The 25,190-nt window shown below is 32.5% G+C and overlaps 4 protein-coding genes and 1 long non-coding RNA gene across 5 annotated transcripts; 3 read left to right on the forward strand and 2 right to left on the reverse strand.

Annotated features, from left to right (window-relative positions):
• The first annotated feature begins 3,017 nt into the window (after nucleotides 1-3,017).
• Nucleotides 3,018-7,218, forward strand: LOC142534848 (protein CHUP1, chloroplastic-like). Its single transcript, XM_075641571.1, has 7 exons — nucleotides 3,018-4,375; nucleotides 4,862-5,806; nucleotides 6,006-6,137; nucleotides 6,249-6,430; nucleotides 6,530-6,641; nucleotides 6,740-6,883; nucleotides 6,973-7,218. Exons 1-7 carry the CDS (start codon nucleotides 3,599-3,601, stop codon nucleotides 7,054-7,056), a joined length of 2,376 nt encoding a protein of 791 aa, XP_075497686.1. The 5' UTR covers nucleotides 3,018-3,598; the 3' UTR covers nucleotides 7,057-7,218.
• A 395-nt stretch (nucleotides 7,219-7,613) lies between these two features.
• Nucleotides 7,614-8,351, reverse strand: LOC142534888 (uncharacterized). Its single transcript, XR_012817250.1, has 2 exons — nucleotides 7,801-8,351; nucleotides 7,614-7,711 (listed from the first exon to the last, which is right to left on the reverse strand). It is a non-coding gene; the product is annotated as an uncharacterized LOC142534888 (long non-coding RNA).
• A 4,662-nt stretch (nucleotides 8,352-13,013) lies between these two features.
• Nucleotides 13,014-13,966, forward strand: LOC142534872 (protein LIGHT-DEPENDENT SHORT HYPOCOTYLS 5-like). The gene has a single exon (XM_075641575.1). The coding sequence runs from the start codon at nucleotides 13,166-13,168 to the stop codon at nucleotides 13,805-13,807; it is 642 nt and encodes a 213-aa protein (XP_075497690.1). The 5' UTR covers nucleotides 13,014-13,165; the 3' UTR covers nucleotides 13,808-13,966.
• A 2,888-nt stretch (nucleotides 13,967-16,854) lies between these two features.
• Nucleotides 16,855-17,628, reverse strand: LOC142537832 (pentatricopeptide repeat-containing protein At4g21300-like). Its single transcript, XM_075643318.1, has one exon. It carries the CDS (start codon nucleotides 17,626-17,628, stop codon nucleotides 16,855-16,857), a length of 774 nt encoding a protein of 257 aa, XP_075499433.1.
• A 5,455-nt stretch (nucleotides 17,629-23,083) lies between these two features.
• On the forward strand, nucleotides 23,084-24,412 carry LOC142534858 (photosystem I reaction center subunit III, chloroplastic). Its single transcript, XM_075641573.1, has 3 exons — nucleotides 23,084-23,512; nucleotides 23,814-24,136; nucleotides 24,253-24,412. The coding sequence occupies exons 1-2, from the start codon at nucleotides 23,136-23,138 to the stop codon at nucleotides 24,121-24,123; spliced, it is 687 nt and encodes a 228-aa protein (XP_075497688.1). The 5' UTR covers nucleotides 23,084-23,135; the 3' UTR covers nucleotides 24,124-24,136; nucleotides 24,253-24,412.
• The last annotated feature ends 778 nt before the right edge of the window (nucleotides 24,413-25,190 follow it).

Below are 25,190 nucleotides of genomic sequence, written 5' to 3' on the forward strand. Positions count from 1 at the left end.
TATTCAACAGTTCAAGAATCACTCACACGTTTTAACATTTTATTAAAATAATATAATCATATTATAAATAAATATATTTCGAACATTTATATCCAGAGTAACTCCAAAATATTTTTTAAATATGGTATAGATACTTGTATTTATTTATTTTTAGCACATAAAACATCTACCCCAATAAATTTTGAAACTTGAACCTCCCTAATATATATTTATAATAACTTTTGTGAGACAATTCAATTTTGTGATGAGTCATTTATAAGAAAATATTATTTTTTTTGTTGTAAATATGAATATACAACATGAACAGAACAGACTATCACAATACATATATTAATATATATATTTAGTAATATATATTTCGATTGAAGTGAATATTATGTGTAAGACTGTCGTCGCATAAGAAACAGACGAATATATATTTAGATTGAAGTGTATTATGCCATATATATATATATATATATATATATATATATATATATAAATATAAGCAGAGTTTTTGCCAAAAATAGTAATTTTCCGCCAAAATACCATTTCTAAAAAATGAAAGATTTACATGAATATTGACACATATGTATTGCAATAAATGATCACTTCAATTATTATTTGCATTGATTACATCAATTCATTTAATTCAATTTTGAATTCAATTAATTTTTATATTAATTCAAATGTAATTTATGTAATATATGTTTTTTTATTTTTTTCTCAAATTAAAACTAAACTCTATTAAAAACATAAACTATATTAAAAAATTTTCATTGATTATATCAATCAATTTAATTAAAAACTGTATAAATAAATTTAAAATACAAATGATTACAATGTTCAGTATCACTCATTAGATAAATCATTCAAAAATAAATTTTTCTATTTTAAGTAATTTTATGTCCAAATCACTTGCTAAAAAAGAAATACAATATTTTATTAGTTTATTTAATTTTTCTAAAAATAAATTGGTTGAGTTTAAAAGTTATCACTACAGCAAGGTTTTCCAATGAATATTAATTTACCATTTAATAATCAAATTTTTTTATCCCAAATACATATTATTTCGAAATTACCTTAATTTGAAAGACTTAATGCGTTGTAATTTTCTTCTAAAACTATATGTATATTGTATATCTTGAATTGTCTTCTTAAAAATTCAAATAAAAGAGCACAAAAAAATTAAAAGAGATATATTCAAAAGAGTTTCAAATGGACGTTAAATTACTCTCAATAAACATGTATATTACCCTCAATAATCAGAAATATTTGACACTCAATGCATGCAATTCGAGATTTCCATAATTGGAAAGAGTTATGTTAATGTATGGTATAATTTTGTCAAAAGCATACAATGTATAATTTTTGTCCCTTGAGATGTCTTATTTGATTTTTAAATTATAAATAATGCAATATTGCATATTATATTAGAAGTCAATTTTACTCTATTTATCTTACTAAATTTATCTACTCCAAAATTGAATTCTGAACTGGCCTCCTCTTTTCAGTACCATATATGAGTTGAATCCTTCCAAAATGTAATGTTCGTTTAAATTTAGATTTGTTCGTTGTTATGAACTACCTACATATGGAAACAACGAGAACAACGAGACATTAAGTTTGAAATCTGTCTTTCATAGTCGAGAAATAAAAAATATTATTCATCTATTTGTACAAAATTTTAGTTATTACGTATTACTAATGTGACAATTTTCTTCTATATTACAAAGTTCATTGATACATGATAGTATAAAATTTCCCGTAATGGAAGTGATTAAACCAATCCTAAAGAAAGTAAGCATCTTATTAGAAGACACGTTATAAATTTTATTGACATTGTTTTGGAATACATAATAAATGTGAATTAAATAACTTTTCTGATTTATGCATAATTTACTTAGGATCACATGTTTCATTTTTCTTTCAGAATAATACGCTGTTGTGTATATTATGAAGAGATTTTGTAAATAAAATCACCACCCATTTGGATAAAGATATTGATGAAACAATTATTGTTATCATTCAAATGTGTCGAACACGTGTCATGTCACAAAATTGTTTGTGAATGTAGATTTAGACGAAATTACTGAGTTTTTAAAAAATTATTTCTCATTAATTTTATTGAATGTGATTTAAAACTATTTTTTATCACATGTTAAAAAATAATAATATATAACTTCCCGAAAGTTAAAGAATTAAATATGTATTAAGGTTGGTGGCCGACATCAATACACTAAACACGATAAGCATCATGTCATTGCCTTAGACTAACGCAATCTAAAATTTTGATATATGATAGTGATTATTAGCCAAAACTGTATAAATAAATTTAAAATACAAATGATTGCAATGTTCAGTATCACTCATGAGGTAAATCATTCAAAAATAAATTTTGCTATTTTAAGTAATTTCTTGCCCAAATTACTTACTAAAAAGAAATACAATATTTAATTAGTGTATTTAATTTTTCTAAAATTAAAATTGGTTGAGTATTAAAAGTTATCAGTACAACAAAGTTTTCCAATGAACATTAATTTACCATTTAATAATCATAAATTTTTTTTATCCCAAATACATATCTATACTATCTATACTTCTATACTATATTATTAAGTGTGAGGACATGATAATAACTACATAGAGAGGACACCAATTTTTTCTTCTAATTTTACCTTATATGATACTAATATTACACATTTGTTTTTTTGTTTTTTTTTTCAATTTCAGCACACAAATTTTCAATTTTATCCTTATATGACACTAATATTACACTACTTTTTTTGTTTTTGTTTTCCATTTCAACACACACTTTTATTATTATTTTTTATTTCAACAATTCAAATATCAATTTAGTCCCTCCATAATTTATCAAATTTCATTTTAGTTCATCGATAATGATAAAAAAGATGGTATAAATACATCGGGTGTGCAGAGTATCTAGTATATTTTAAAACGAAGTTTTAGTTACTTTATGGGCAGAGAAATTCAAATTTGAAATTCAAAATAAAAGGTTAACAGTGAAAGCTGAGGCACGGTACCACCTTTTGCCGTTGCCAGTTTCAGGATTCTAAAGCAGAAGTGATTCAGCTCTGGACTCTCTCCATTGCTACCAGATATTGTCCAACCATCTTGATAGTTCATGTATCATGTATCATTATCACGGATAATTAAGGATGACAAAAGGGCGTAACTAGTTGAAGAAAGAAGAAGAATGGCTATTTTTTGCAACCTGTAATTGATAGAGTTCTTGTTTTAGCCAGCTAAATGGAATTTGAGATAGAACCCTCTCAGTTAACATGTGATTTGAGATGAAATATTAAATTTTCTTTGCAGTTAAATCAATTCAGATGAGTTATTAATCATCATTGATTAAACCCATTTTTGTTTTTTGGTGCGGTTTTCGAGTTGTTCTCTTGTTCTTGATTGAACCCATTTGCTTCCTTATTGGGGTTTTTTTTCTCGGTTGTTAACTTGTTATCAAATATATTTTCGTTTGGATTGGGATTTTTTGTTCCTTGAGGTTGTTCACTTGTTCTTGCTACTATATCCGAGTATTGAATCGATGCATTGCATCTCCTAGTGGTAAAGGTTAATCTTTTATTAGCTGTTCAAAATGAGAGAAGAAATTCCATCTGGGAACAGAGTGAAAGCTTCAAAATTTGCTGATCAAAATCAGGCCCCAAAGGGTGGTAATCCCAGTAATGTTAAGGTCAACGGCAATTTTTCAAGGATGAAATCTTCATGGAGTTCTCACATAGTGAAAGGATTATCAGCTGCAGATAAGAAAACCAAAACTAGAGTACTGCAAACCACGGCTAACAGCAATAAATTACCATCCGACGACATCACAAACCAGAAGAATCAGCCACCTGTTCCGAATTCAAGAATCAAGAGGTCTCTTATAGGTGACCTCTCGTGTTCAATATATCCAACGCAAGTGCATCCAGAGTCTGTCGAAAGCCAAAACAAGAAAAAGTCTTTAGGTTCATCCGAGGATTTGTTTCTTGAAATCGACCATTTACGGAATATGCTTCAGGAGTCAAAAGATAGAGAGCTCAAGTTACAAGCTGAGTTGTCAGAGTCGAAGAAAAATCCCTCGGTGTTGGAGCTTGAATTAAACAAGAGTGAAATTGATGGTCTTGTCAAGAAAGTGGGATCGCTTGAAAGTGAAAAGGAGAGCCTTTCTACACAGTTGGCATCTTTAGCTGCGTTAGTTGGGAAGCAGGACGAAATATTGGAAAGCAGAGAATATGAAAATTTGAGTAATGTGGAGATAGAGGTTGTGGAATTGAAGCGTTTGAACAAGGAGCTGCAGCTTCAAAAGAGGAACCTTGCTTGCAGGATTTCTTCCTTGGAATATCAGTTAAATAACCTTTCTCAAGTCTCTGAGGTATATTATTACCACTTACTGAATCAAAGCTCTTGCTATTGATGATGTTCACTGTAAACTTATCGATTGCTGCAACTGCTAAGTTATTTGGCATAGAGCTTGTTGATCCGGTACGTGCTTATAATTTTGCAATGCAGGAAAGTTATAAGTCAGGAAGAATTGTAATTCCATCAAGTTCTAACTTCTAAGTATGTGCTATGCTCGAAATTCAAACATTAGTATTTATCAAGAAAACAATTCGCTATGTTTGGTTAAAGGAAAGCTGATGAAATGTTTGAAAAAATATGTTCTATCAGTGGATCTATCCTGTTTTCATTCATTTTTTATATCGTCAAATTTAATTACATTGAAAATATAAGTTTAGATGGAGTTATATAAGAACTTAAACAGTGGTGAAAATCAATTTTTATGACAGCCTTGGGATCTGAAAAGAACTAACAATAGCTTGATTTCTTATTCCTTTCATTTTGAACTTTTTATGGGCAGAGTGATATTGTTGAGAAGATTAAATCAGAGATTTCTTTGCTACGGCATACCAATGAAGATCTATGTAAACAAGTGGAAAACCTTCAAATGAGCCGAATGAATGAAGTGGAGGAGTTAGTTTACCTGAGATGGGTTAATTCATGTTTGAGACATGAGTTGCACAAAGCCTCTACTACGAGTTGTGACAAGCCACCAGGACTTAACCCTGTTGAGAAGAGCAAAGGGTCTAAATGCTTGTTATCTCTTCAGACGGATGAAGGTTCAGAAAAAAATGCCAAAACAAGGTTATATCTGATCAAGAAGTTCAAGAAATGGCCTATTACTGATCAAGACTTGCTACAAATGAAAGACACGGATGACCTTATCAATGCTAGCAGGAGTGATTCCCAAGGTTCAGCACGTCGGCACTCTATTAGCGGATCGAAACTCTGTTCTGAGGATCTGATAGTTAATAACAGAAGGCAGTCCGATGGTTTTATATGCTCCAAGGAAGCGGATAAGGGGATAGAGATGCTAGTTTCCCAAAAATACGACTTGGAAGTAGGCAATAGGTCCCATGTTTATACCAACTGCCAAGAAATTAGTAAGCTAGCTGCTTCATTTGATGTTGAAAAACGCGCCTTACGAATTCCGAATCCTCCTCCTAGGCCTTCATGTTCTGGTGTAAATGAAATAAAAGAAGAAAAATCTTCTCAAAATCTTGCACAAACTCTCCCGCTCCCACCCCCGCCCCCGCCCCCGCCTCCGCCTCCAAAGTTAATGGGTAGAAGCATGATCGGAATAGTGAAGCGTTCTCCCTTAGTAGTTGAATTTTACCACTCACTCATGAAGAGGGATTCTAGGAAAGAGTGCTTAAATTCAGGGACAACAGATGCATCAGATGTTGCAGATGTTCGGAGTAGCATGATTGGTGAAATTGAGAACCGGTCATCCCATTTGCTTGCTGTAAGCGATTGTTTCACTTTTCATCCTTTCTTTGTAATTGTTACACAAATAAATGCCCAAGCAACGGTTCTTTTAACATGCTTTCTTGACGATGACTTAATGCGTGCAAATAAATCATCTTTGAAGATACCAGCCTTCAATGTGTTCTTTTTATCAGTCAATTCTAAAATATCCTTGTATATCACCTTCTTTCGAGCAGATAAAGGCAGATGTTGAGACTCAAGAAGAATTTGTGAACTTCCTGATTCGAGAGGTCAATAGTGCAGTTTATCAGAACATTGAAGATGTAGTGGCATTTGTGAAGTGGCTTGATGATGAACTATGCTTTCTTGTAAGTTTCTAAACTATAATGCATAGTTCATTAGCATGTTCTTTTCAAATTTTGATTAAAGGAGTCGGTTATTCCTGTGGTTTAATTTCCTCTGTTGGATTCGCCCTCAAGGTTGATGAAAGGGCAGTTCTGAAGCACTTTGAATGGCCAGAAAAGAAAGCTGACACATTAAGAGAAGCAGCATTCATTTACAGAGACTTAAAGATGTTGGAGCATGAAGTTTCAAACTATAAGGATGACCTTCGTTTGCAATGTGATGTTGCATTGAAAAAAATTGCTTCTCTGTCTGAGAGGTAAGAGGACGTAGTTGCCTTCTAAAATAAGTTTTTGACTTTGCCCTAAGATCCTCCTGTAAGAATCCAGACACTGATATAAACTCTCTCCTTCATTAGGATGGAGCGTACTGTGCATAACATTCTCCGAACTAGAGAGTCATTGATCAGACACTGCAAGGAGTTCCACATTCCTAATGACTGGCTACTAGATGTGGGAATCGTGAGCAAGGTTTGATCTCTTGAATGCATTTTCACACATTTTAGAGGGAAATCTATTTCTTCGTTACGAGTACATTGATATTTTCATTTTTTTTTTCTTGATTTCAGATAAAGTTTGGATCAGTCAAATTGGCCAGTATGTACATGAAGAGGGTTGCCATGGAACTCCAGACCAAGGGAACATCAGATAAGGATTCTTCCTTGGATTATATGTTGCTCCAGGGAGTGAGATTCGCCTTCCGAATTCATCAGGTTTGATCACACTTCAATGAATAGCCATTCTTTCACTTCTTTGATCATCCCTGTGCATAAAGTTTTCTTGTCTTTCGCATACTGTGCAGTTTGCTGGAGGATTTGATGCAGAAACCATGCACGCATTTGAGGAACTACGAGACTTGGCTGTCGTTTTTAACACAAAAAATTAGGTTCTATTAGGCTTATCATCTCAGTAAGCATCAAACATAATTCCGAAGCATTGAATTTTTTGTGTAACGACATTGTATTTATCAATAACTGTGAAGAAATGCGAGTTTGAACGTGAAGATATCTTAGTTTTAGAAATATAATCATGCTTGTCCCTTCCCCCAATGTTAAATGAAAATCATTCACAATTAATTTTCAAAACTTTTAAATTAGATGGATAATTTTTTTTCTAACAAGTTAGAATCTCGAACTTGCTATATTTTAAATTTGAAATTTTGATGTCAGTTAAATCGAATTGAATTTGAGTCATTAGTTGGATCTAGAACATTGTTTAAATCCGCATCTCCGACAAGGAAAACTTAAAGTTAAAAATTAAAATTTATGTGGTCTAAATTCCTAACTCGGAAGATTCCTCCGCTAATGAATGGCAAAATGGAACCAAATCGGAACCATCCTTTCCTTGGATTTTCGTCCGTGCCGTAATTTTTTCACCCCACGAATGAAACATTTTTTCATGCCTAAAAAACAAAAATAGATCAACTCTCTTCCCGAGTTCATATACAGCTCTAATTAATATGTGATCCTTTTCCAGAACAACCAGATATTAAACCAATGTCTGGTGTATGTATTTTTGGTGTACCAGGATTAAACGTGATTCTGTCAAAAAGTACAAAAAATTACCGATTAGAGCCTGACAAAGAAGTTAGACAATACATAAACTTTTCCCAAAGCCCTTTAATTTCTACCCATAATGCAAGAAAAGTTTCGAGAACTGGGTTTGGTGGAGCAAGATTGCAGTACTGAAACGAGCTAGATAGAATCCGTTCTGTTTTCACGTGTTACCGGAACAATTCAGTTGGCATTTTTCTGAGCAGGGATCAAGAAATACGTGAGACAGCCATTCCTGAAAGGGCTTTGGGAGTTTCTTATGGAAGAAGATGAATATTAAAGCTGAGGCGCAATTCAGTCCATGTGACGGGAGATTAAATGATTTCTCCGATTCTTAAACTCCATTTCCCCATAGGTCACGCTCCATATTCATGGTGACTTGGCCTGAATACGAGAAATCAGAATCAGACAGACACATTTCATGGATTCCCCAAGGGCCGCGTGTTTCATCTATCGGGATCTTGATATTGGGACGAATAATCCTGCGGGGGACATGGCTAAGCTTGATCCGACCAATTTCTTCAGAAACGAGCAAAGCAATATTCCACCTCTAACAACGTGATATACGTATATATGAAATGAATTACAAGGAAAAAGTATTTGTAATGTTTTGTTCCACAGCAACTCGGAATATCTCACTTTTATATAATCAAAATATATAGGGACCGTAATCTCGCTCACTGAAATCGGGGAAATTTAGGGAAAAATGAGTGTATTACGGAGTATTTAAAAAAAAGGATCCATAAGTCAATTTATTTAAATATCCTTGTATTTTAAGTGTAAATACATCATTAAATTTGATTATATATATACATTTACTTTAAACACGTAATTCATTCTCATCAGTCGACTCAACCTAAATCCTCTCCGTCGACCTCTTTTTCATTTCCTTTCCGACTACAATTCTCAACAGAAATCGACGCAATGACTAATAATAATATGATAATATTAACGTTTATTTCGATTCATTGTTTATTTTCGTGGGTCGATCGAATGATTGAATAAGAAAATTTCGATCACGTTTAGTTTAGATCGATTATCTATCAATGGTCGACCAAAGACCAAACAATGGTCCACCATTATCTGGTCGACCAATGGTCCACCATTGCTTTGGTCAAAGACCAATTGTTGGTCGACCAAAGCACCCAATTGTTGGTTTTGACCAATTGTTTGGTCGACCAAACTGCTTTGGTCGACCATTGATTGCTGATTGTTGGGTCTATCCAAGTTTGATGCTTGGGTCGACCAAAAAACAACATAGGTCACCTACGCTGTCGACCCAATACATTGGGTCGATCATGGTCGATTAAATTGATTTTGGGTCGACATATCTCGATTTGGGGAAAAAAAACTCGTAAATTTTAATTGAGGGAAGATGTGTGTCGACAGAGAAGAAAAAGAAGGGGAGAATTAATTAACTTAAAGAGTTTAATTGCAGTTAATGTAATAATCAAAAGTGTTTCTTAAAAAAAAAGTCAGAATCTTTATTTTTTAAATATTTTCTATCACACTCCTACTTTTTTAAGTGACCCCTGAAAACGAAAAACAAGAGAAAATCAAACGAAGTCAGATTAGATTACCGAAAATAAAGGCTCGAGCAATCGTCAGATAACAAAAAAAAAATGACAAAAATTTGTGTGAAACGGTCTCACGGTTTCACGGCTCGTATTTTGTGAAACAAATCTTTTATTTGGGTCATCCATGAAAAATTATTATTTATTATGCTAAGAGTAATATTTATATTTATTGTGAATATCGTTAAGGTTTATCCGTCTTACAGATAAAAATTTGTGACACCGTCTCACAAAATACCTACTCAAAAAGAATTATGTCCGATTTCAGTAAATCCTATGTTTTTAACAGATTTGAAACTCTCGTCAGCGAATTCTGGCAAATGTTAAATAGTTGGGGAATGGACATAGGGAAAAAAATTAATTTAAAGATTTTTACGAAAGATTAATTGATCCGTCAGTACTCAGTAGCATATAGTCCCTTTAAATTATTGTTTTTATTTATTTATTTTGAGATTGATCATTAACACATTTTTTTCCGTAGAGAGTATCACATTTTTTTAAAAAAAATATTAAGGTTTAATTTGAGCTTATGAATTTTAAATATATTGAAATCGTATTTTTATAATTTAAAAAAACAAGATCATAAACTTAAAATTCATCACATATATATTTATATTGTGTTTAATATTAATTAAGATACATTTCAAGTTCACTAAATTCATTTTATTTGGTATTATAAATAAATAAATAAGTTATAAAATTAAAATTTAATTTATTATTATATTATTAACAATAAAACTACAATGAAATCAAATTTATGTTTCGATAAAAAAAAACCGTTGATGTAATAATTTATAGAATTAAAAAAATTAATGTAAGATAATTTTATAAATCAATTTTGTCATATAAATATTTTATTCGAGTTTTTTAAAAATAAATATTATTTTTTATATTAAAAATATTATATTTATAATTTTATTACAAATATCAACACGATTAATAAATTATGATCGAGAATTAGTTAGGGACCCACCTACGACTTTGAGAGACTTAGAACGGTTCGGTCGACCCTATCCCTGCGAGCACTGCCTGTAAGAGTCGATCCAACGGCTCGGATTTTTTCGAGCCAATTTTATTTTTTTTTTACAGGGAGGTGGGCCCGGATCACTCATGTGGAGTGATCCGGGCCGTTCATTGCCCGTGCAGACAGTGCTGCACGGGTAGGTTGAAACAAACCACTTAAAACGATGATATGCGTCAAATCAGAGCCGTTCTCCTTTTCTCCATTCGTTTCAGCCAAAAATACACGATATCGACTCTGATTGATCTGACAAGACGTTTCGTGACCTAATTTTAATATCATTTTTACCATTTCAGATTTAGTGAAAATTGGAGCAGCAAATTTATCTATGCGACGATTCGATTCCAAAAGTAATTACTTCGAATGATGCTAATTTACATGACTTATAGAGGAAAATTGGAGAAGCTTGCAAAATATATAAATATATTTGTATAATGTTGCTTATTATTCATGGAATCATGGTCTAAGAAATGGGTCATTTTTATAATTCAAATGGGAAAGAATTTTATGAAATTTTTTTTTGTAAAATGTCATGATATGAATGAAAAATATTATTATTTTTATATAAAATACTTATTTTGACTGTAAAACAATTTTTTTGTTTATTATCTTATTTAAAAAAAATATTATGTAATGTATGATCATTCAAGTGAAAATTATTAATTTTTATATAAAAAATATACATATTATGTAATATAACTCTGATACGAGTGAAAAATATTAATTTCTATGCTAAAATTAGGGGTGGGCAACGGTCGATTTGGTCCGATTTTACTCTACAACAATTCGGTTTTTCGGATTTCGGTTTTGAATATCTCTAGTCCAAAACCAAACCATTTTATTACGGTTCGTTTCGGTTTTTTTGCAATACGGTTCGATTTATACGGTCAGTTATATACGGTTGGCTAAAATTTGTTGAGAAATAAAATTATATGTCACTTTATGCCTTTAAAATCTAAATCATAGTATTTTTCAGATATTTAATTTGTGAGACTTAATCTTATATAACATGTGTTGTGTACAAACATGTCATACGAATATAATAACAATATATAACTAATTAACCATGTAAACACGAAAAATGCATGAATCCAACGGAATATTCAGTAATAAGAATGATAACAAAGTGTCAACCAACTCGAATGGATAACAAATAATCTTACGAAAATATTAAAGAAATATATATAGAAAAAAAAAGAAAACGTCGACTGATGAATGGTAAGAAAGAAGAGAAAACGATCGGATTAAAAAATTGAGGATTAATCATACTAAGTTTCTAAATCTTAATAAGTCCATTATACATAAAAGTCTTATATTTAACAATAATATGGCCCATTATACATAAAAACCTTATATTTAATAATAATATGGCCAGTTCGGTTTTTCGATTTTTTTGGGGACTAAAACCGAAAACCGAACCGAAAATCGAACTTCATAAATTTTAAAACCATAACCGACCGAAAAATCGATAAAACCGAACCATTTAAATCGAATTATTCGGTTCGGTCGGTTTTTTCGATTTTTCGGGTTTTATGCCCACTCCTAGCTAAAAGTGTTACTTTTTGCTGTATTTATAAATTGAGTCGACCATCGTAGCACATGAAACCTACTCATCTTACTTTATTAAAGTTCAACGCTCAGTACAACAAAAACGACAAATGACGACGGATTTTATTTACAACTGTTGTAACTGATGGTGTTGTTGAAAGTGAGTTCAACCACAACGGATTTTATCCGTTGTCGTTGCTATTATTTGTGATGGTTTATCAAAAACCGTCGCAAAACCGTCGCTAATTAGCGACGTTTATGATAACCGTCGCTAACTGTTTATGATAACCGTCGGTAATTAGTGCCAATATAATATTCACTCTAAAGAACCGCTCAAAGACAACAAATTTTAGAAAATTGTTGTCTTTTGCTTAAAAAACGCACCTACGACAACGGTTTTTCACTAAAATCGTTGTTAAAAAGTCTACGATAACAGGTGCATTGTTGAAGAGATTTTTTCTTTTAGTGGCTCTTTATCAACTAATTCTTAATTAATTTGGTGAATCTTTAGAAAAATTTACGATTTTATTTTAATTTAATTATAATCACATCCAAATTTGTTAGACAAATTAGTACTTTCAATTTCATCTTTTCCGTTTTCTCATCTATATATAAGAGTCTATTATGTAGTGTGCTAAACCTATAATAAATTCATTTTCAACCTATATATATTTTATATCAGAGTTAGAATTGGTGACAGAATATATGATCACAAGAGAGAACTTACTATATAAAATATGGGAAAAATTAAAAGTACAGATTTATTTAAAATTATGGAGAGTCATATAAGGTAGATCTTGATAATATATATTGATAGTTGTGTGCGTGAGTGTGTGCATATATTTGCTGTACGTATGTATAACCTAAAGAGTGGCGATCCCACGTAGGGTATGAATATTATACTGGTCAAAAGACTAAAACAAACTCCACCTCTTGATTGAGCTTAAAAGTAGATTGATCAGTCTGATATAACTCAACGCTGCAAGATTTGTACTACCAAATTTGGAATTTTCCAAAAGAAAATTAAAAAATATTACGTGAAAGGACAGGTTGAAGTGATGTGCAAACAGTCTTCGCGTCTCGTCCTCTCTGTTTGAGGTCTGAGGATATTTGCATGCAGGTTCAGGCCCCCCCTCACCCCTTGTTCCCTAGCTGTATTCATCATCTTCTTTATTAATCAAATCTTTCACCTCCGTTGCTGCAACATCGAATTTCCAGAGTTTTTTCTGCAGCCAGACCAGCTCAGAATTTCTTATTTGTAAGAAATAAACATTACTAGGTAGGACATGCAGTGTGAAAATGTCAGCGACGAGTATTATAAACCAGTTCAATTCCAACGTCTTTAACAGATCTCCTCCGCCAGAAACCAACATTGGCAGCCAGAAAACAGCGTCTTCACTGAGCCGTTACGAGTCACAGAAGCGGCGGGACTGGAACACCTTCGGGCAGTACCTAAGGAACCACAAGCCGCCGCTTGTGCTTTCCCGCTGCAGCGGGGCGCACATACTTGAATTCCTCAGGTACCTCGATCAGTTCGGGAAAACCAAGGTTCACAACACCACCTGCCTCTTCTTCGGCCACCCTCACCCCCCCGCTCCATGCCCGTGCCCGCTGAAGCAGGCGTGGGGAAGCCTCGACGCCCTTGTGGGCCGCTTACGCGCCGCCTTTGAAGAGAATGGCGGGACTCCGGAGGCTAACCCTTTCGGGGCACGGGCAGTGAGGTTGTATCTGAGGGAGGTGAGGGACAGTCAAGCGAAGGCGAGAGGGATTGCTTACGAGAAAAAGAAGCGTAAGAAGCCACAAAAGCAATTGGAAGCGCCAATGATAGAGGAACTTGATGAAGATGGTAGCGGTGGTGGTATAATGATAATGCCGGCGGGATTATCAGGTTCCGGCAGGATTGCTGTCAGCAGTAGAATTTCTTTGCCTGCCTGTTTTTAACAAGCTAGCTACTGCTGTTTACTGATAATCATTGCTTTATTTCTAGATGTTGTAATGCTCATAATTTTCTTGAATAATGGGTGATGGTGAATACATCTGTTGGCTTGTCATGAATTGATGCCGGTTTAAGAATGGATCTTTAATTAGATTAGACAGGTATTTGCTGCAGTTTCTAAATTATTTTATCTACAAATTTGTTCCGGCCACAAATGACTTCTCTGAATATATTACTTCATTCCACGATCGAAATTCAACCCTTTTTTTACATCGATCTAGTCCTAATGATCAATCTTTCCTTATGTCTAATCTACATGGAGTCTAACATCTATCGAAGCGGCTTACAATCTGGACGGATTATCACCTCGAGAAGAAACTATTTCGAGTTGAGCTTCATGTGCTAGAGCTTGAATTGTACGAGGTTTGTGGGTTTGAGCTCGATTTCTCTTCTTGAAGAAAATTGGCCTCTTGAGTTTGAGCTTGCGAAATATGATTATTAATTAAAATTTACGCCTCTGATAAAAAGTATCAGCACTCATTTCATACCATCTAGTATCTACTAGTGGCTAACTTAGCAATACAAAACTAAACGTTATTTTACCAAAGATGATCCGATAACTATCATGATGAAGTAAAATATTATAATTGGGATTTCAAGAAATTTGTCACCGTCTACAGTGAAAAATAATTCTGTGACAGCCCAAAATTAAAAACATTAGATTTCATGATAGGGACCCGCTATAAATTTTCTTCTCCACCAGGGCTAAATCTCAAGTTCCAAACAGTGTCAATATACTGACTCAATAATTACCACTTGCTGCACTACATAGGGCACAGGCGTACGTTGGTTTTGAACCGTCAAATTTGTCGTCCACCTTAAACTCTGACGGATAGACCACACCACATTTACGAAAAGGTACCTAGCAAAAGCGACTGATCGTGCTCATCACCTTCAAAAGAAAATAGCAACACTTTCTTAATATGTTTCATTGCAAAAACAACTCACAATTTTTAGAATGATTCAAGAATAAATAGAGCAAGACAAGTTCAAGAAAATTGTGCTCATCAATAAAGAAATGAATGCCAAATATAAGGATGCTAATCTTGTTTGAAATGAGTGTCACCTCATAAATTTTTTGGCCTATTTAGTGACATTATATACTATACATTAAGACATTGTTTGACTCTTTTGATTGCATGACGAAAGTTGTATGATATGAGATAAGATATATATATATATATATATAAAATAATAATAAATTATAAATTTAATTTTTTGTAAAATTTGAGTTAGAGATCAAACAAATATGCATATAATGAACTAAAGCATCTTCATTCATACCCAGGGGGAGCCACCCCAAAGGCTGTGGTGGGCTCCAGTCCAGGGTAAAAAAATTTTTTTAAAAATTAGTATATATTTTAATTACAGACTAGGGTAAATTTTTGTGAAGCTCTTTAGTAATCCAAATATTTATTGTTCCTTCAAGCCGTTGATCTTTTGATTGTCACTTCCAATTTCTTCCGATCAAGTTGTTCGGGTATTTGTACTTTTATTCAATTGAGAGCAGAAGGTTACGATATTCTTCTAACGATCGTGTAATTATTTTGTGAAAATAATGGCATTGAGATACCAAATATGAATGTTTGTTATAAATCTGCTACAGGACGTTCGTGTCATCAAAGAAATTCTATTACATTTGAGCACCATTATCATTTTGATGTATTTCATGTTGTAATAGATTTTTAAGTTGAAGAACTCAAAAACAGATTCAATGATTGTAGAACTTCTTAGACTTAGCTCTGCTTTGGAACCTCGAGACAACTTTAAGTTGTTTAATATTGATGATATTTACAATCTTGTAGATAAGAAATTCTAGTGATTTAAATGGACAAGAACTATATTATTTGAGAAGTTAGTTGCAGCATTATCAGTTTGATATAATTCATCATGAAAGGTTTCAGAATATCTTTACCATTTCTGAATTATGTCGACGATTAGTAGAAAATGAAAAGGCACAACATTATCATTTAATTGACAGATTGATTCGTCTTGTTTTAACTCTTCATGTTTCTACTGCAACAACAGAACGATCATTCTCAGTTATGAAACTTCTTAAAACCTCTCTTCGAAATAAAATGGAAGATGAGTTCTTGGCAGATTCTATGATTATCTACATTGAAAGAGAGTTTACTGCAAAGATCGACACTGATTCAATAATTGATGAATTCTATTCTATGAAAAACCGCAGAGCACAACTTCAGTAGTTTATATCTTGTTCGTGTCACTATGTAATATTTGCAGTTATCATTAAATATTTGATAAATGTTTTTTTTATTATAAATTAGTAGTTTACCATATTTTAAATTTTTAATATTTAATTTATACTATTTTATTTATTTTTATCAATGATATAGTCCAGTGTGAAAAAATTTCCTGGCTACGCCCCTGTTTATACCAAACGATGTCTAGAAGAATTTGTCATCACATTGATGTTGATAATATGCTCCGTGACCACAAAATAGATTATAGAAAACGAACGTTGCCGAATATTGATACATATGCAAGTATCGTGTATAGTAGGCCACGACTAGACATTGGCTTCGGAAGGGGGAAAATTATAATCTATACTATATTATTAAGTGTGAGGACATGATAATAACTACCTAGAGAGGACACCATCTTTTTCTTCCAATTTTACCCTTATATGTTACTAATATTACACTTTTGTTTTTTGTTTTTTTTTTCAATTTCAACACACGCTTTTATTTTTATTTTTTTTATTTCAACAATTCAAATATCAATTTAGTCCATCTATAATTTGTCAAATTTCACTTTAGTCCATTGATAATGATAAAAAAGATTGTACACACGCATAGCGTGTGCAGAATAACTAGTTATAAGAAAATTTCCTTCATTCTCGAAGACAGAGAAAAGGAAAATGTCCTTCGTTCTGAGCTCAATAATCAGATTTTTCGACAACAAATAGATTTCACAGGAATGAGGGTGAGATATATCAGCAGCAACAAACATATGGGAGGACTTATGGACTTCATGAATCCAACTGTAACCAGGTAGTTTGATCACTCCTCGTTCTTTCATGAACACGGCAAGCACCCAATAATGTGCCCCATATGCCTGCATCAGGAGCAAATGGCACGCCCTTAATCACTTGAAGAGCTACTTCTAATCGACCATAACGACCAAGCATATCAATTAAGCACGCATAATGTTCAATCCTTGGTGAAATTCCATAATTTTGGGTCATGATATTGAAATTGAAGTAACATTTTCCTTCCTCAACCTGCCCCGAATGGCCAAAAGCTGATAAAATTGCTAGAAAAGTGACATGGTCATGTTGAAATCCCTCATCCTGCATTCTATGAAATAAAGCTAGGCATTGCTTCAGATGGCTGAGGTTGCCATATGCAGCGATAATACTATTCCAAGATACTTCATTATTGGACTCCATGGTGTCGAAAACATGTTGTGCTAGGTCCAAATTGCCACATTTAGCGTACATGTCTATTAGTGGACTACCAGCAAATATATCAGGATTGAATGAACTTTGGATCATAAAGCTATGTATCTGTTTTCCGTAATGCAGAGCAGACAAGTTTGAGCAGGCAGAAAGAGCGGCTGATATGCTTACGGGGTCATATTCAGCACCTTTCATCCCCATGCTTTGGAAAAGATCAATGGCCACTTCTGGCTTCTCGTTCTGGCTACAGCTAGTAATGACTGAGTTCCAACATATGGAGTCCCGTTCTTTCATCGTAGAGAAAACTAGATGACCAAGATCTATCCTTCCACATCTTGCATACATGTCTGTTACTAAACTTCCAACGTAACACCTCCCCTCGAGACCTTTTCTTATGATGTTACCATGCAATTCTTGACCCAATTTCAGGCTAAGGTTGGTAATCTAATTATTGGTAGTCAATAACGATTAATAACAATGTTTTTATATTCAAATCGATGGTTGAATTGGTTTATATTAAAAAATGCTTCAACCGGTCGGACCGGTTTAGTCGTAAAGTCGATCGGTTTTTTATCGGTTTGACGGCTAAAATGATTTTTTAGAGTGTTTGGATCGAATCTGTCATTACAAGAAGTCCTACCTATCGCGACACACCGCACGTTCAATGTCGTTATATGGTACCATTTGGCGACGCATAATGTGCTCAGCGTCGCTCAAATAGCTAACCGTGCAAGTCCATTTTCCCAACTTTATTTTGAATTATTTGGTGATTAGACAAAGCTAATGCATCACGAAATGTAAGCATTTGACGAAATTGAGCATGCTCAACGACACTGGTACAGTAGCGGGAAATTTTTCCTCCAACGTTCTGGGTCATTTGGCAACATGACTCAGTTAAAGCATCATAGACAGGTATAATCTTAGAACGTCGCAAAACTGGTAAACCATTTCACGACGCGTAAGAAGCATTGCCAAAAAAAAATTGATGGAAAAGTTATTTCCTTGGTACATGTCGCGACGCATTTTACACGCAACGTCGCTAAAGCGTAGAGTGTCCTTTCGCGACGCAACTCATTGGCCTTTGTGCGTCGACGAATAGCTTTTATTTTTAACCAATGTCAAGGAATGTAAACAAGCTGAGCCTATTCATCAGTTTTTTGAACCAACTCGGAAAACACTTAATTCGAATTTACCTCAACTCAAGTCCAAATTATTTTGGTCATTATATAGTTCGAGAGGTGATCAAGAGCTTTGATATCTTATTGATATAATATAAATATATATTAAATAAATAAATTTCTAGTATTTAATGATTCGAATAGATTGAGAGCATATTTGAATCTTTTAAATCGAAACTCAAACCCGAGCCCACATTCGAACTAAACTCGCGAACAAAACATTTTAAATTTTTCGAACTTTGAATCGAACCAAGCTCGATTATATGTATTTCAGTCCAAATTTGAGCCATTAATTTTTCATTATATTCAGCTCGATTCAGTTCATTTACACATCTCATATTGACATATAAAATTAATACATTTTCCATTCTTCCATTAAGTTTTAAAGTATGTCTCATGGTAGGGATATTCAAACTTTTGTTAAAATCGGAAACCAGAAATTCAAACCGAAAAAATAGGTAACCGAACTGAATCGAACCGACAACCGAATTTTTTATTTTGGATACAAATGCTAAAAATGAAATTTATATGATTTGATTTCAGATTATGTGTCAAAATCAAACATTTCGAAAATACCCAAAATTTAATTAAATTAATAAAAAATAATTAATGTAGATCATTATATTTTATAAAATAATATTTAGTGAATTAAGTATAAATTTGTTAATTTTTAGTTGATTAATATTTAATTAATTAATTTTGATCTTACATTTAAATGTTTTATAAAAAAAAGAAACTCAAAATATAATATCTAAAAATTTATATTATTATAGACTAAAGACGTTACCACGAGACAAATTGGCGGCCACATGATCATTTGATTGGAGTGAAATTTTGAATGGGTGCACTTGACGATATGAATTATTTTAAAAATAAACGTATTCATTCTGTAGCGGATCTTTTACAAGATCAATTCGGATCGTCTCTGGTTCTTTTAGAAAATGTGGTTCGCGGAATTTAATTATTAATTTAAATAATTGTCCAAACTGAATAAATGAAGTCGAAAAAATCGAATCATTTTAGTATAAAAAAAATTGAACCGAAGTTTTCAGTTTCTAAAATCGAAAACCGAAAAACTGAAATCAATTGCGTCAAATTAAACCAATCGAACCAACCGGTGAGTACCCCTATATGCTGTGAGACTATATCAGATATTTATATCCGTCAAGCGGGACAACTTGACTCATATCTACAATTAAAAATAATTCTTTGGACATAAAATATATTTTTTCATGTGTCAGATCGAAAAAGATATTTATCTCACAAAATTGACTTGTTAGACAGTGTAATGAGTGTTTTTATATTAAGATTTTTTGCTAATTATTTTTAAAAATTTAAACTTTTTAAATTTATAATGAAAGTTTTTTCATGTATTATAAAATTTTTTATTTCCTTATTGTTTTGACTCATTTTCAGTTTTTGTTTGGTAAAATTTATTATTTTATAACTTAAATTTTTTATATGTAATATATATTATATACAAAATTATAATTCTTTATTATGTTTATATTATTTATTATAAGTATTTTCATTCTCCCACTATTCTCCCCCAATTTTTTCCCCGCCTCACAGAAATCCCTGAATACCTCCCGCCTCATAGAATCCTCAATCATCGTCATCGTTCTTTTTCTATCGAGAAGTGGCTTCAAATGAAAGATTTTCAGAAAGTTGTTGTTAATCGGAAGAGGCAGGGCCAGATTTCATTGACATCGAATCTGTTGAGGTGAAGAAAGGTGCTTAATTCTAGTTACTCAATCTTTGATTGTCAATTTTTAAACATTTTGATTGAATATATAATTACGCACTTTCTTTTTCAAATATCAAACTCTTTTACCGAATATTATTGAGACTTCTTTGTAAGGCTGGGGGAACGGATGCGAAACGCCTCGTGTCGGAAGGAAGGCGTTGCCACATGATAATATTTTTGGCGATGTGTGGGATCAGCGTCACGAAATACGTATACCGTTAGTGATATTTTGTTTTAGGCATTGTCAAAGGACCGATTGACATTTGCCTACAAATAATTTGCAACGCAACTTGGCGAAAAGTTTTTGTGTCACAAAATATTTAGTGTCATATTTTACTTACATTTTGTTACGTTGTTCAAGTTCAATTTTGAAAACACTGATCAATACAAACAAGAACACAATTTTAAGAAATCGTTATTATTGGTTAATGTACTACGTACATAAATAAATAATTGACAAGACTATCATGATAAATTTAATTGGGATCGATGACATTGTATATAGACAAATTAAGTCACCTCACAATATAGAAGTCAAAATCAGATACGATTTACCAATTCGACGTGATTCAACTCGAAAAAAATAAAATTTGGGTTTGAATTTTTCGGGTTCGAATCAGATAAAGTTGGATCCGATAGATGACCCGAAAAAAATGATGAGGTTGACCCGAAAATTTTAATTCTTTAACAAATATATAATTAGTAAATATTGCATACATTTTTATATATTGTATATTTATATCAAAAAATTTCGTAATTTAATATTTATTTTGAACAATTTTTTATTTTTTAAACAATTTTTTATTTGATTTATTAAATATATTTTATTTTTCTACAATTAGATTTTCAAATTTAAATCATATATATGAGGGAGATTTTGTTAGTATGTGTTTAAATTGAAATTTTTTTTTGGATTTTATTTAATTTTTTTTTTAAAAAAATTCAAAATCAGGTTAATCGGGTTGGTCTGGTTTATTCAGGTTCGGGTTGAGAGTTTTCGAGTTGGCTCGAGTTCGGGTTGAGTTCGGGTTGAGCAATTTTTGAATAGTATTATTGCTCAACCCGATCCAACCCACCCGAATTGATACCCTTACCTCACAGCACATTTATGATAAAAAGTGACATAAATCTAACTTAATATGGAAGACGTCTAAATTCAATCCTAGATGATAGCGAAAAATCTCATGTAATAATAATAATAATAATAATAATAATAATAATAATAATAATAATAATGAAAGATAAAAAAAAACCTCCCAACGGCCTCTTCCTTAATGCATAATGATCATTAATACATGATATTTGCACATAGAAATATGTTTTTATAAAGTATAATTTTATGTTAAATAAATTTATATACAAAATATAAATATAGAATCAAACATTTGTCGTTTTATCAAAAATTATAGCAGGTGGTAATGATGCAACTAAAATCTTTTAAACTGTATAGCAGCTCAAACGCCATTGTCAATCGTTCTATCCACAAAGGACAATTATTACACTTCAACAATCTGCATCTCAATAATTGTGCTCATTTCAATCAATGAAAATCGAACTCATGACATTGGCTTTGATACAAATTGTAGGACTGAGCGTTTTGTCGTTTTACCAAAAGCTATAGCCGGTGTCAATGATGTAACTCAAATCTATTAAACAGTTTAACCACTCAAACAACATGGTTCAATCGCTGTACCTAGTAGGTACAATTATTGTACCTAAACAATCTCTGTCAAAATAATTGCACTCCTTACAATCAATGATAATCAAACTCATGATCTTGGCTCTGATATCAATTATAAGACCGAACGTTTGTCGCTTAACTAAGAGTGTGTTTGGATGTATAAAAAATGAGATTTGAAATTGGAATTCCATTATGTATTTTGGTTAAAATTTAAATGTAATTTGGATTTTGATTGGAAAATTTAAAAATAATAGTTCTTATTTTAAAAAAATTTGAATTGCTTATTTTTAAAATTATTTTTTATTAATATTATTTCTATAAATACTCATATTTTCTTATAAAAAAATATTTTTAGAATATAACAAATATTTTTTTAAGAAATAAAAAACATAAAGTTTATCGAGATGAAATTAAAAATAAAGTTATGGATTTTTATAAATTGAGTTTTAGTATTAAAAAGAATGAAGTTTTAAGAGAAAAAATAAATTATATAATATTTTAAATATAAAAAAATAATGTAATTTTCTCAAATATATATACGTGTATATATATATATATATAATAGTGTGAATTGATAATATATATTTTTAATAAACGGTATTTTGTAAAATAATTTTAAAAGACTTAAAATTTATAAATAAGTTATACAAATTTAATAATAACTTATTTTTATTCTTTTTGAAAATTTAAAACTCATCAATTATTAATCTCATTTTATCAAATAATATTTTTAATTTCAAATCCCTTCGAATTTTATCTAACTTCATGTTGCCAAAGACATTGCAACCCTTAATTATATTGTTTAGTACAAAAATTCCTGTGAGATGGTCTCACGAGTTAATTTTATGAAACAAAAATTTAATATGAGTCATCCACGAAAAAATATAATTTTTAATGTTAAATATATTACTTTTATTATAAATATAGACATGATTGATATCTCTCATGAATAAAAATTCATAAAATCATCTATACCTACTCATTGTTTAGAATATCCGATTTCTGTGTTGAAATCAAGTACAAATTACAACATGAGTGCCAATAATATTTATCTAGTCTAACTTGTGGAGGCAACACGAATTCCCGGATAAAATAGGGCCATAGCACCCAATCAACAAGATCCAACTCAGCCTCAATCCAATCTTATCCTCTCTCACGTCCACCAATCCTTTCTCCACAAAATCTACATATCGTCTTCTTTTCTCACAAAACCCCTCTCAGAATCTCAATCTCAAACCAAATTACAATGTCTCTCACGATTCCCGCTAATCTTTCCACTCCCAGATTGGGTTCTCCAGCCACAACAAGATCAAGGGCCGCCACCATAGTTTGCCAGGCAACTGCTCCTAGCCAGTCAAACTCGGAGCAATCTGCTTCCTCCTCTTCTTCGTCTCAACTCAAGGCTTTTTCTGCTGCACTCGCGCTTTCATCCATCATTTTATCGTCCCCGGTGCTGCCGGCATCTGCCGACATAGCTGGCCTAACCCCATGCAAGGAGTCCAAGCAGTTTGCCAAGCGTGAGAAGCTGGAGATCAAGAAACTCGAGTCTTCCCTCAAGCTATATGCACCTGACAGTGCTCCTGCTCTTGCCATTAATGCCACCATTGAGAAGACCAAGAGAAGGCAAAAATAATATCATTCTTCCCTTTTTCATTTGTCTATTTAATTTTTTCTATAGTTGTCTAGGCTGCATCGGAAGTCACAGGACGGAGTGATATAATTTAGCGTAGAGAAATGCTAAAATTTTTAGAATCTTTAGGCATTGAAATTGAATTTTATCCATTTGTTTACCACTAGCAAATCTTGTTCAGTTCAGATAAACTATTGGTTTCTTCAATCATATGATTTCGTGGTATTAACTTCCAATTTGAACTGCACCCGATGTTCTAAAAGTATGCATCTTCTGCTGCTCGTGATCCTCCAGGTTCGATAATTATGGTAAGCAGGGGCTGTTGTGTGGATCCGATGGCTTACCTCACTTGATCGTTAGCGGGGATCAGAGACACTGGGGAGAATTCATCACTCCAGGTATCTTGTTCTTGTACATTGCTGGATGGATCGGGTGGGTCGGCAGGAGCTACCTGATCGCCATCAGAGATGATAAAAAACCAACCATGAAGGAGATAATCATCGACGTCCCACTGGCTAACTCGCTTGTCTGGAGAGGCTTCATCTGGCCCGTTGCTGCCTACCGAGAGCTCGTGAATGGAGAACTCATTGATCCAAATGTCTAAATCTCATTCTCAGGTGTCAAGAAATTTAGATTTCGTAATTACTTGGTGAATGTCTTTGTTCTGTATCAAGAACACACATGGGTAACGTGTTATGCTGAGTGCTTATAGATTTTGTGGTTTTTGATGTAGGTTTGGACGTGAGATCGGAAGGGAAGAGAAGATCGGTAAAGGGGTTTTATTGCAATTGTGTGCAGTGATTGGCAAATTTCTTGTATCTATAACTGTCATCTCGCAGTAAAGCTTTTGTGTTTGTCCTTGGAAACCAAAGTGAACGCCCTTCTCTTGTTCAGTGGTATCTCTTTTTATCTGTTATCTGTCTTTAATTGATGACACCAGTAAATTAAACCATGTCTAGTTAGTTTTTCGTTCAAAAAGTCCTACTTATACTGCTTTTCCAGCTGAAAAATATATTTCTTTAATAATCTTGGTAAATGCCTCGAAACTGTGAAATATGAACAGTATATATATATTTCGTAATTATACTTGTGTAACACTACTTTCCACAAGAACTCGGATTCATGGAATGCTATTTATTCTTTAACGCGTTCCTGTGTGTGAGGATTTAATGAAATCGGGATAGGATACATGTTGCAAACAATAGATTTTGAATTTTTTTCCCTTGTTTTGTTGTATGTCAGTCAGAAAGCGCTTCAACAAGAAATTCAAGTTCATGGGAATTTCGTCCAATATGAATGTCTCGATCTTTATGATTCAACTTCTCTTTGCAATTGCTTTTGCGTTTTGACACGTAAATGTGTTGGGGTAATGTCCAAAACGCATCGCAAGTTTTAAAAAATTTTGTTTTGACATTCAAATAATGCCTTTGGATATTTGTATGATTTAAACAATAAAAACATTTATAGGGTGATAGTAATTATACTTATAGTGAATCACAAAAATTTTTGTGAGATGGTCTCACGGGTAAATTTTGTAAAACGGATATTCTACATGTGTCATCCACGAAAAAATATTATTTTTTATGTAAATATGGATATGGTTGATCCGTATCATGAATAAAGATATGTGAGACCGTCTTATGAAAGAGCTACTCATCGTGAATTAATCAC

The sequence above is a fragment of the Primulina tabacum genome, chromosome 2 (assembly GCF_025594145.1).
Source record: "Primulina tabacum isolate GXHZ01 chromosome 2, ASM2559414v2, whole genome shotgun sequence".
NCBI lineage: Eukaryota > Viridiplantae > Streptophyta > Magnoliopsida > Lamiales > Gesneriaceae > Primulina > Primulina tabacum.